The 12,691-nt window shown below is 44.9% G+C and overlaps 1 protein-coding gene across 5 annotated transcripts in view; it reads left to right on the forward strand.

Annotated features, from left to right (window-relative positions):
• The window catches only part of NFATC2 (nuclear factor of activated T cells 2), a 181,831-nt gene that overhangs the window by 33,313 nt on the left and 135,827 nt on the right, over positions 1–12,691 (forward strand). For all 5 annotated transcript variants that reach the window (XM_014591178.2, XM_027775060.1, XM_006141262.3 and 2 more), the window contains one exon: positions 3,734–3,905. In XM_014591178.2, the coding sequence (XP_014446664.1) occupies positions 3,734–3,905 (172 nt within the window). The remainder of the gene's footprint in view (positions 1–3,733; positions 3,906–12,691) is intronic.

A 12,691-nucleotide genomic window follows, 5' to 3' on the forward strand; every position in this document is an offset into this window, starting at 1 on the left:
CAGGAATGGTGTTGTGGAGGTCTGCAGCGTGACTTATCCTCTGGTTAGACCAGTGTTCTTAAAAAGGGGTTTCTGGGTTGAACGAAGTTCAGTAGATGCCCTCGTCCAGGCCTTCTCAGAGCCCTTGATGTGGACAGAATGTTTAGTGCCTGCAAGGACACCTGGCTCGATAGAGCGTTCTGAGCTCTGCAACTGTGGCTTCACAGAGCCACCTCAGGAGGCGCTGACCAAGACCGATCCCTGGAGCACATTGGGACATTTGAGTTCAGCGATGATGTGACAAGCCCTCAGTCCCAGGTGGGAACTGGAGCCAGGATTCCTGGCTCCTTGATGTTTCAGTTATGGATCAGTCTCTGGACCACAGTTTTATTAACGACTGAGAGTGGAGAGGAATATCCATATAAAATGTGATTGGGGTATATTTATCTGAGACTTTATTGTTTATAAAATCCTCTGCAGCTTGATTTGAGAGATTCTGAGTGTTAGGATGCTTTTGTCCCTAGAAGGTGCCCATCTTTTTCAGCCAGTGAGATAGTGGTCAGAATTTTTTTCAGATTTTTTTTTTTTTGGAGAGGTTTTTGCTATAGGGCGTGTGCGCTCGCCAGACAGACAGAGAGAGACATAGAGACAGAAAGTGAGAAATCACCCCCTAGGGGGATGGCCACACCACAATCCCTTCTCCTCCATTCTCCTCTCAGGATCTTGGGCACACACACACACACACGCCCAGCAAGAGTTTTAAGCCACCGGGTCCGGGACGCGAACCACGATCGACTACGTGGGAGTCCAGCGACATAGCCATTATGCTAACTGCTGGTTCCCAAATGGTCAGAATTTTTGTCCTGTTGAGAGGATGCAGTGTCCAGGGGCCTCATGATAACGTTTATCTCAGGGTGTGTGGACAGCTCAGCAGAACCCGGGATTCCAATGCAGATTTAAGGCTGTATCCGATGGTCTAATTCTTTTTATTTTTTAAAGAATTATTTATTGAACTTTATTTGTTTATTTACTTACATACTTACTTTAATTTGACCAGAAAGGGGTAGAGCGAGAGGGAAAGTGAGAAAGCAAGCTGCCAGGTCTGGGACTTGAACCATGGTCGGCCATGTGGGAGCCCAGCTCCTTTAACCACCAGGCCACCTCCTTGCCCCACAATGGTCCAATTCTTATGATTGCATCTCACTGCCAAATACCTATTCAAGAACCAAACAAAATTATATGCTGAAACTTGGAAATTTCCCACTGAATCTTCTATTGAGAAAGTTTTTCAGTACTTTGATAAGTATTAAGACAGGCTGAAGGGATTTTTGAAAACGAGTCTTATTTTGCAAACTTGTGAACATTTTAATGTGCACATGTGATAGGAATAAGAGCATTAACACATGTGGCACTCTGGCTGTAGGCAGAGGCTTGAAGCCTTCTTGGCACTGTAACTAAGGTAGAAACGAGGGCACCTCGGGTAGTTTTGAGACTCCAGGGTAAAAAAGGCTTCAGAAGGCAGTCTGGCCAGAGGAAGGAATGGAGAATTGCTTACATAGTGAGGATATGATTTTAGGTTCAGTTATATATTTAAGCTGGACTCCGACTCTGATGGCGTTTTAAAAGATCCTAACTCCCCCCACCCCCACCCCTGCCATTCTCTCCTTGGCCTCTGCTGTGACACAGAAGAAATGGAACTGGCTTCGTAGCCAGTGCTTAAGTCCAGTTGATCATGTCAATTTCTAGCAGCCCTGAGATAAGTGGAAAAGAATGCTTGGATTGAACACACGATTTCTGCCATATGTAAAAAGCCAGGGCATAGTGACAAATCCATGCATTTGCAATGAAAGCTACTTTCACTGCACAGTGGTTCTTCGAATAAATGTGCTCCTGTATTCCTCTGTCCATATATTCTTCTACCCATCTGTCTAGTCATTCACCCACTGAATATCCATTGAGGATCTGTCACATGCCAGGCATGGTTCTAGAGTCATTCCACAAATGAAGTATTTTCTCAGACCTGTTTTAAATCACTTAGTAGGATGAGAAGCAATGTGGGAATATGAGTGATGTGCGGACTTTGAGTCAAGATACATAAGTTGGACCCTTGGTTGTGTGCCACTCTATGATTTTGGGGTGATGCCTTTGTATTCTTCAAAGTGCAGAGAAATGGTCTAGACATAGCTTCAAGAGCTCTTAAATGACATAATTATTTTTTAAGAATTATTTTATTTAAATATTTATTTTAATTTGACCAGTGAGTGACAGAGAGAGAGAAAATGAGAAAGCAAGCCACCAGGCCCAGAACTTGAACCGTGATCGGCCATGAGAAAGAAAAAGTGAGAAAGCAAACTGCTCAGTCCAGGACTTGAACCGTGGTCGGCCATGTGGGAGTCTAGCGCCCTTAACCATCACGCCACCTGCTGGCTCCTTAAATTACACAATTTTAACCACATATCACATCCCTACTGTATATGCTGAGTAAAGTTGAGACTCTATAAGTAAATAAAACTTAATACATACCCTCATAGATCTTACAACTTCAAACGTAAGATCTGTAATACGGTAGTAAGCCAGGTAATCTGTAGGAAATAACTGCATACTGGAAATATATATTATAGGAAAAGTAATTATAGCTTATATTTATTGAGCACTTATTGTGCTGAGCTCTTTATATTACCTCAGTGTCCCCATTTCACAATTGAGGAAACTAAAGCCCAGGGAAGTAGAAGCATTTGATCAAAGTCCTACGTAAGTAGGTGGAAGGAGAGCTGGAACTTGAACGTGGGTGTGTAACTATAGTAATGTTCTTGACAATTGCTCTTCAGTAAATATTAGGGATTTAAATGGTATGCTTATCAATATCCGAACTAGCACCTCCGTATGGTTAGATATTCAGCACTTGACCCAAGTAATGACTGACTGGGAATGTCCTCTCCCTTAAATGTGCTTTCAAGAGAGATCATCAGACACAGAAATGAGAGCTCTAATAATTCTCAGATGCCATCTAGTCCAATTTCTATGTGGATATAAGAGACTGTGGATAAGAGTAGTGGAGTTGCTTATTTAAAGTCAAATGACAATTAATGACTCATTTGAGCCCCCTGATTTCCACTTAAAAATTCTTTCTCCCATATTCCTCTGGGAAAGAAAAACATTCTTTTTTTTTTTGGAGAGGTTTTTGCTATAGGGCACGTGCGCTCGCCAGACAGACAGACAGAGAGATAGAAAGTGAGAAATCATCCCCCAGGGGGGATGGCCACACCGCAATCCCTTCTCCTCCATTCTCCTCTCGGGATCTTGGGCATGCACGCACATGCGGCCGGTGTGAGTTTAAGCCACTGGGTCCGGGACTCAAACTGCGGTCGACTACGTGGGAGTCCAGCGACATAGCCATTACGCTAACTGCTGGTCCCAGAAAAACATTCTTGCTAAGGGGTGTTTTGAATAGGTGGGGGATTATGCTGCTCAAAATTTCTAGAGAATATAAGTTACAACAGTTAGAAACAATCTAGAAGTTACATATAATAAAATTAGCTTCATAAATTGAGATGTCACTCACATTATCTTCATCGAGGTGGAAGAGAAAGCAAAAGCCTTACCTGTGATATCTGAGTGATATGTGCTTCTTTAGCATCTAGTATTTTATTCATATTCATATTCCCTTTTTAGAAAAGGGACCATTTACATTTATTGTACAGGTTGACTGATTTGGGTTTATTGTACACATGACTGATACCATTTCCTCCTTCAGCATTCCGGTGACTGCATCCCTCCCTCCACTGGAGTGGCCACTCTCCAATCAGTCAGGCTCCTATGAGCTGCGGATTGAGGTACAGCCCAAGCCACATCACCGGGCTCACTATGAGACAGAAGGCAGCCGAGGGGCTGTGAAAGCTCCAACTGGAGGCCACCCTGTGGTTCAGGTATGAACTTGAATTCTCTTCCTTCTATGCCCCATAGTTGTTAGCAGGTGATTCACTTCAGTTAAACCATTGCTTATTGCTTGTTGGGCTGAGTATGTGTCTCATGCTTTTAGTCCTTTGAAGATGAGAAATTTGAGATTGAAGTAGTATCCAAAGCTAATCCAGCTACTTAGAAGCCAGAGAGGAATGTCTTTTTCAGTTAGATAAGGATAATAACCATACTTATGTGCAAGATAATTCTTCCCTTCTCTTTCTGATTGAGAAACTTCTGAAGTTTTACAAAGGTTTGTGTATTGAGGTTTCTGAAGTCACCATCTTAAGATTCAGGTGAGAGTTCATTGAGGAAAAACAATATATACTCTTGTAAAATACAGAAAAATATGAACAATTAAAACTACATGTAACCTACATAAAGCTTATTGTTATTAGTATTTTGATTTATTTCTGTTGTCTTTTTTCTATTCATAAACATGCCAGTCTCTGTTACTATATGTTTATATACATGATGCTGTAATGAGCATGTAGTTTATACTCTGATTTTATTTTTTTACTTTATCTTATACATGAACATTTCCTCCTGTTTTTTTTTTCTTAATCAATATAGTTTATGTTCATGGTTTTGATATAATCTCATAATTTTTCAAAATAAGTAGAGAAGTGTGCTTCTTTTCCCTCTTTAAAATAGAGTTGAAATATTCTTCATTGTATAGCTTGGCTAACTAGGCACTGCTCACTGGTGCCCACCAACCAGCTTGATTAATTAGAACTTTCAATACTTTTAAATTAATGTAACTTCTTTTATATTAGTTTCAAAGTGGAAGTATTCCATGATAAGAACCTAGTTCATGCAAAGTGAGCATCAGAACCCCCTACAGTGGTTCTTAAACATGTAGATTCTTGAGCTTCTTTCAAAATACTTAAGTAGAAACTTCATAACATGAGGAGAGTCCAGACCAAACAAACAAAAATCCCAGACCGCCAAATCTCCACAGGTGCTTTGGGTATGTACCTCTGGTTATGGACTTCTATAATAATAGAGATGTTCCTCAATTAAAATGGGGTTATGTATGGATAAACCCATTATCAGTTAAAAATACCTTATGTTGAAAATGCATTACTGACTGTGTATTGCTTTTGTACCATTGTAAGCCAAAAATGTGTAAGTTGAAGCTTTTTAAGTCAGAGACTGTTTGTATGAAGAAATGGTTAAGTCCTGGCAGTTGCTTTTTCTAAATCAGACATTGTAGTAATTTTGGAATTTGTTTCTATTCATTGATTTTTTTTTCAACCCTCGGTCACACATTCCTCTTTCTATGCATGCCTAGTAATTGTCGACTGTATTCTGACATTGTGATGACAATACACATTAGATATAGAAGATATATATATATATCTTCTTCTAAAGGCAGTTCAGTTACTGGCAAGTGAACCTAAATTTATGTAGGCTCTATTTTATACTTGTGGAAAGCACAAGGCATTTCTAACTTGATGTGGCTGAGCCTGGAAGCTCTTTTCTTTGTTAATCTAATTGAGGATTGGTTTTAGTCCCTGTTAGACAAGTATGTAGCAGCCTGTACTTTAAGATATGTGCTGAATTCTAAGGCATGGCCTTTCTGAGTGCTTGATTGCAAAAACGCTCTACTCTGGTGGCCTGAAACTCTAGTAGGCCAGCTCTGCTCCACTTCTAATCTCCCTACCCTATAGCAGTTGTTGTCTGGTAAACCTTGCACTGTCTTTTTCTGTACTTCCGTAGCCCGGCCCTTGGCCAAGGACTTGAAGGTTCTCCTAGCAGCTTCTTCTTCTCTGATGCCTTACCCACAGCTTCCAGCTGTGTCTACAGCCTGGATCTCTGAACTCTGTCTCTTTAGTCCAGGTAGATCACCATGCTTTTCATAAAAGATATTGATGACTAGAAACGCCATTCCTAGCATGTGGTAGGAAGCTCTCCCCAAGCAGGGAGCTGGAGTGAATGTGGGTTCGTCTTACTGCCTGCTTCCTCTCAGGGACCCGAGTCGTAGGCTGCATGCTGTCTGACGTGTGAAATCAGTGGCCTTGTATACCTTAGCTCTGTTTTCTATTTTTGGAGGGCTGTCTGTTTCTATTTACTGTGGCTAAACTGCAAATTGGATTTTTTTTTTTTAATTTGTGAAAGAAAGTCTTCATATCATTATTGATCAAGGCTTATCTATTTTAGGATGGGCCTCTCCTGGCTTAGAGATTGCCATGAAATTGTATTTTTCAGTCAACGACTTATAGTAATAGAGAGAGAAACTCATTCAAAACAGATTAGGAAAAAAGAATTGTATGAGGAGGCTGCTGGGATATCGCGTTAAAACTAGGGCAGGAAATTGAACTCAAGAATACTTGGACGTGGGAGTCAGGGTCTAAGAGTTCTTTGTTCAATCAATACATTCAACAAGTGGATTCACGCACAAGTACTTGCTAAGCACCTATGTCTGTGACACGTATTGTGCTCAATGGTGAAATACAAAGGCGAAGAAAAGTTATGCTGTCTTCACCCCAGAGCTCCTGGCTGGGAGGGGAGAGAGACATTGTCTAGTTACACAAATGGTGATCACACAAGCTGTGGCAGGTGGCATGAAGGAAAAGTGTGGAGCTCTGGTTTGTTCTAAAACAGTAAATGCTTTTCAGATCTTGTGACTGATTCATTGGGCGTAAAACAGGGGAGGTCATGTGGGTGGGGAAGAATATCAGCTAAGGTTTCCCCGAGGAAGAGACGGGGCTGAGGATGCACATGCCTGAGGCAGAGGGAAGTAGACCATGTCAGAGGAACTTATAGAGGTTGGCATGATTGAGCACGAAGAGCCAGAAGAAGACAGGTGGGAGGAGGGGGCCAGAGCCTGCAGCACCTGCGCGGCCATGGAAGACAGTGGGACTTATACCCCAAAGATACAAAAAGCAAGAAAGACACATGATCTGGTTTAGGCTTTGACAAGACCCTGCTCTGACTGCTCTGCATGGAGTAAGAACAGAGATAAAGAGATTTAGGAGGCTCTTTCCTTGGTTTCCCCATTTCAGACTGTGAGGTATCTTTATTCACTGGTAATTGGACAGGTGTTTACTGAGCACCTACTTTGTACCAGGCCCAGTGCTCAATTGAGAGAGATGATATGAACAAACCAGCTGGAATTCTCACCCTTGAGAGCTTACGTTTTAGCAAGATGATAGTAGTAATAAACATTTAGCATCTGCTGTGGCTCTATGTGAGACCATCTTTTAAGTGCTGAAATGTGTTAACTGATTTCATCCTCAAGAATCCTATGAAGTAGGTTGCGGTTAGGCCACGGAGGTCAAGGAGTTTGTTCAAGGTCTTAGCTAAGGGGCGGGGCTGGTATTTCCACACTGTAGCTTCTATTACTACAGAGTTTTTCTGATCATCTCTGTCTCTCTGCAGACCAACTTTCCTTGACTCTCACTCATACAGAGAAAGACTGGTGGAAAAAGGCCCACCACCCTTGGCAGCTACTCCTTTCCCCTTCTGACACACGGTACAGTTCGAGGCCCATGCCCAGCTCATCAGAACCCAAATTCAGATTCTCGAGGAGATCCTAATTGGTCCCAGTTGGGAGACTCCAACCACTAGTCCAGTTGGTTGTGGCCAGGAAGGAGCTGGGCTCAGCTCACTCTTCCACTGGGGTGTGGGGCCGTGGGGAGAAAGGAGGAGGCCATGCACGGTTCAAAACACCTGCTGTTCTGTCCCGATGTTTGCACCTCTCCCTCCGACAGCACCCTCTTCCTGCCTTTAACATAGAAAACCCAGCGTGTGATTTAAATGTATGTAGCCACTGCCTCAAAAGGTGCAAAGTGGAATGATTTTAAAAAAACAGTAACTTGACTAGATTTTTCTCGTTTGAAATGAAATGTGTCAATCTCTGTGTTTGTAATAGGGAGTCAGTTATTAAACAAGAAACCTTGGTGTGAAGAAGAGAGGAGACTTTTGGGAGACTGCTGCTCTTAGCCATTTAAGTAGGTGTGAAACCCCCTCGAAACCTGGAGGGCTGCTCTGTCACTCTCGAAGAGCAGTGGAGGCCTGTCTGTAGCTTGCCCACGTGCTCTCTCCTGGGGGGCTTTCTCTTTCTCTCCACGGCTGCTTCTATTTCTGTGCTCTGCTGCAGTTCTCCCTCTCGGTTATTCGTCCCCACCCTTTGTGTTTTTATTTGCCATACTCTAGAACTTCATTTTTTTTTTTTTTTGCATGCCTCATGGTTTTATGCTTCTCTTTATGTAAAAAATAAATTGAGAGCAAGACCACTTCATTCTCTCTCCTTAAATATCAAATTAAGAATCCTAAGCATGCACCACGCATGTTTTTGTTTTTTTGGAATGCCCTTTGGTCTTGGAAGAAAGTTTGTCCCAAACCCTTAAACACATTCCGGATCTCATGCCTCACTCATTCGGCCGCTGTTGTGCTGAGGACCTGCTGCGTGCCGGGCATGACGCTGGGTGCTGGTAACACTGTGCTGCTGGCCAGCACCGCAGGGTTCCTGTCCTGTCGGAGGGCAGGGGCTGCCAGAGGTGCAGAGCTGGCCAGGACAGTTTGGTGTGACTGGTGCTGAGATGTGGGTGGGTCAGGGAGGCCTGGGTCTGTGGGCCGACACCTGGACTCAAGTGGATTACGAGCCTATCCTCTGGATTCAGGACTTGGAGGTAACTGCCCTGCCACAACATTCCAGGCCAAGAGACAGACTTAGGATACCTGCTTTAGAAGGCAGGTCTCTCTGAGGAGGTGACTTATCAGTTGGAACCTGGGACAGCAGGTGACAGAGCCAGCAGAGTTTAAGGATGGCCTCCCTCTGTCTTTCTTAGGGTATGGTGAGAGAGTAAGCACATGCAAAGGGCCTGTGGAAGGGAAGCCCTCAGTGTGTGAGGGTCTGAGGAGGGCTGGCTAGGAGGGCTTGCGGGGTGAGGGTTGGAAGTCCAGGCTGTGCAGGGCTCAAAAGCCAGGAGGAGGACCTAGGACTTTATTCCAGGGCTGGAGAAAAAAGTGATGTGTTTTGAGTAGGGGAGGAATGTGCTTCTGACTTAAGGCTTTTATGGTCACTTGGGCTTCTGTCTGGAAATGAGATTAGGTATCAGGGAGGAAGCAGGGAGACCAGTGTGTTAGGCTGTGGCAACGTGGGGGCAGACCCCACTATGAAGACTGGGACAGGGCAGTGGGAGGAGGAAGGATGGGTCCCATGGTGTGATCGCCAGGACTCAGGTTGGGAGGTGAAAGGGCAGTAGCCGGGTGGATAGTCCCACCAGGTGTGTGTGTGTTGGAAGGCTTAGAGAAAACAAGGTTTTTGCAGGAAGATTTCAGGTTCAATCTGGGGCACAGCAGTAGGAAGGGCTTGAGACATGGAGCAGGCAGTTGGGTACGCGAGGCTGGAGCTCAGACAGCAGGTCCTGAACTTGCCAACTTTCAGACCTGTGGGGTCCTCAGTACCACATAGTTCATCACCAGGCAGCTCATGAATATTCATACACAAGGGCTCATAGCCACACCCTCAGTAACAACCCACAGTGGACAAGGAGAGAACAAGAAAGAGGCTGCATGATCAGGATCACACACTGACGACCTTGGGAGCCACGCAATGACCTGAAATGTCAGAAATGGCTAAGTGTCTGGGACAGTAGGGAGTAGTGGGGAGTACGGCACAGCAGAGCAAATGCCTGGTCCCAAGGAGGCAGTCCCTATTCAGTCCCTAGAGGTTGCGCCTATGAGAATTTATATGTGATGTTACTGGGTTTAAAGTTCTCATCTTTAAAAAGAGGAGCGAGGAATATGAATTATTTATTTATTTATTTATATTTTTATAATTTGCAAAAGGATGCATGTACTTACCAGAAAGAGACAGGCAGAGAGAAAGAGACTGGGAAAAGAAGAAATCAATCCCCGGGGAATGGTCACGTCACAATCCCTTTTCCTCCATCTTTCCCTCTTTGGGATTTGGGCTTTTTTTTTGAGAGAGATTTTTTGCTATACGATGCATATGCTCGCTGGAGAGACAGAAATCACCTCCCAGGGCAGATGGCCACACTGCAATCCCTTCTCCTCCGTTCTCTTGAGATCTTGGACATGCATACAACACGTCCGGCATCTTTCAAGCTGCCAGGCTCAGGACTCGAACCACAGTCAACTATGTGGTAGTCCAGCAATGTAACCATTATACCATCTACTGGTTCCCCTGATGTTTTTTAAAGCCATCAAGTATGGGACTTGAACCACATAGTTGGCCATGTGGGACCTAGCCACCTTCCCCACTACACCCATTGGTTGACCTGGAATATGAATTTTTATATGAAATTTCTGAGTTTTAAGTTGTGGCCACTATAGGAAACATGGACTAGATTTGGGTCAAGACAAAGATCCCCAGGTTCATATCCTCTGGAGTAAATCAGAACTGTGTGACTTCAGGACTTGTCAGACAGGAAGGGAGACGAGAGAGCGGTCTGGTTCTGTGATTTCTAAAACTCGCCATTGGGAAGGGAGCGCCGTTAACAGCTGGATCCAGGTAGCTCCTCGGGGAGCCTAGTATCCTTTCAGAGAAACCGCCGAGTCCAGGAGGGCTTGCGGGGTGAGGGTTGGAAGTCCAGGCTGTGCAGGGCTCAAAAGCCAGGAGGAGGACCTAGGACTTTATTCCAGGGCTGGAGAAAAAAGTGATGTGTTTTGAGTAGGGGAGGAATGTGCTTCTGACTTAAGGCTTTTATGGTCACTTGGGCTTCTGTCTGGAAATGAGATTAGGTATCAGGGAGGAAGCAGGGAGACCAGTGTGTTAGGCTGTGGCAACGTGGGGGCAGACCCCACTATGAAGACTGGGACAGGGCAGTGGGAGGAGGAAGGATGGGTCCCATGGTGTGATCGCCAGGACTCAGGTTGGGAGGTGAAAGGGCAGTAGCCGGGTGGATAGTCCCACCAGGTGTGTGTGTGTTGGAAGGCTTAGAGAAAACAAGGTTTTTGCAGGAAGATTTCAGGTTCAATCTGGGGCACAGCAGTAGGAAGGGCTTGAGACATGGAGCAGGCAGTTGGGTACGCGAGGCTGGAGCTCAGACAGCAGGTCCTGAACTTGCCAACTTTCAGACCTGTGGGGTCCTCAGTACCACATAGTTCATCACCAGGCAGCTCATGAATATTCATACACAAGGGCTCATAGCCACACCCTCAGTAACAACCCACAGTGGACAAGGAGAGAACAAGAAAGAGGCTGCATGATCAGGATCACACACTGACGACCTTGGGAGCCACGCAATGACCTGAAATGTCAGAAATGGCTAAGTGTCTGGGACAGTAGGGAGTAGTGGGGAGTACGGCACAGCAGAGCAAATGCCTGGTCCCAAGGAGGCAGTCCCTATTCAGTCCCTAGAGGTTGCGCCTATGAGAATTTATATGTGATGTTACTGGGTTTAAAGTTCTCATCTTTAAAAAGAGGAGCGAGGAATATGAATTATTTATTTATTTATTTATATTTTTATAATTTGCAAAAGGATGCATGTACTTACCAGAAAGAGACAGGCAGAGAGAAAGAGACTGGGAAAAGAAGAAATCAATCCCCGGGGAATGGTCACGTCACAATCCCTTTTCCTCCATCTTTCCCTCTTTGGGATTTGGGCTTTTTTTTTGAGAGAGATTTTTTGCTATACGATGCATATGCTCGCTGGAGAGACAGAAATCACCTCCCAGGGCAGATGGCCACACTGCAATCCCTTCTCCTCCGTTCTCTTGAGATCTTGGACATGCATACAACACGTCCGGCATCTTTCAAGCTGCCAGGCTCAGGACTCGAACCACAGTCAACTATGTGGTAGTCCAGCAATGTAACCATTATACCATCTACTGGTTCCCCTGATGTTTTTTAAAGCCATCAAGTATGGGACTTGAACCACATAGTTGGCCATGTGGGACCTAGCCACCTTCCCCACTACACCCATTGGTTGACCTGGAATATGAATTTTTATATGAAATTTCTGAGTTTTAAGTTGTGGCCACTATAGGAAACATGGACTAGATTTGGGTCAAGACAAAGATCCCCAGGTTCATATCCTCTGGAGTAAATCAGAACTGTGTGACTTCAGGACTTGTCAGACAGGAAGGGAGACGAGAGAGCGGTCTGGTTCTGTGATTTCTAAAACTCGCCATTGGGAAGGGAGCGCCGTTAACAGCTGGATCCAGGTAGCTCCTCGGGGAGCCTAGTATCCTTTCAGAGAAACCGCCGAGTCCTAATTCATTGGTCTGACTTTGGCCTGTGGGTCCCCCATGAGAAACGGAGCCACTGCACTCATCTGGAAGGAGCCCCCTGCTCCGTGGTGGATGCCTGCCATCACTCCCCTGTTCTATTTCAGGACGGGATGCAGTGGGCCTTTGGTGCACAAAACTGCCTTTCAAATCCGCTTCACAAGGTTGGGCTTTCAGGGTTTCCATAGCTCTTCAGCTTATGGGATCTAATAATACCCGCGTTGAGAATGGCCTGTATGAGGCCGTTGTCACAGAGTCCTTCCCGGCTGCTTCCAGACTCTTCAACTGTGCTCCATGCAGAAACGCCAGGAGAGGGTAGCTGGTTCTGTCCCTCATCCACTCTGGTGCTGGGTTTTCGAAGATGCTATTCTTACCACTCCCTGGACAGGGTTTCAGCTGACAGAGTGATCCAAAGGCCATCCGTTAGTTCAAGAGTAATCAAAATGCAAGCGTGTCGGACTGCAGTACTCACCTCCAAAGATAATGCGCTTGATTCTCTTGAGCAGATGTTCAGACATACGGAAAAAACATGGCCAGTGCCTTTACGAGGAAT

Source organism: Tupaia chinensis, unplaced genomic scaffold, assembly GCF_000334495.1.
Source record: "Tupaia chinensis unplaced genomic scaffold, TupChi_1.0 Scaffold000049_1, whole genome shotgun sequence".
Classification (NCBI taxonomy): Eukaryota; Metazoa; Chordata; class Mammalia; order Scandentia; family Tupaiidae; genus Tupaia; species Tupaia belangeri.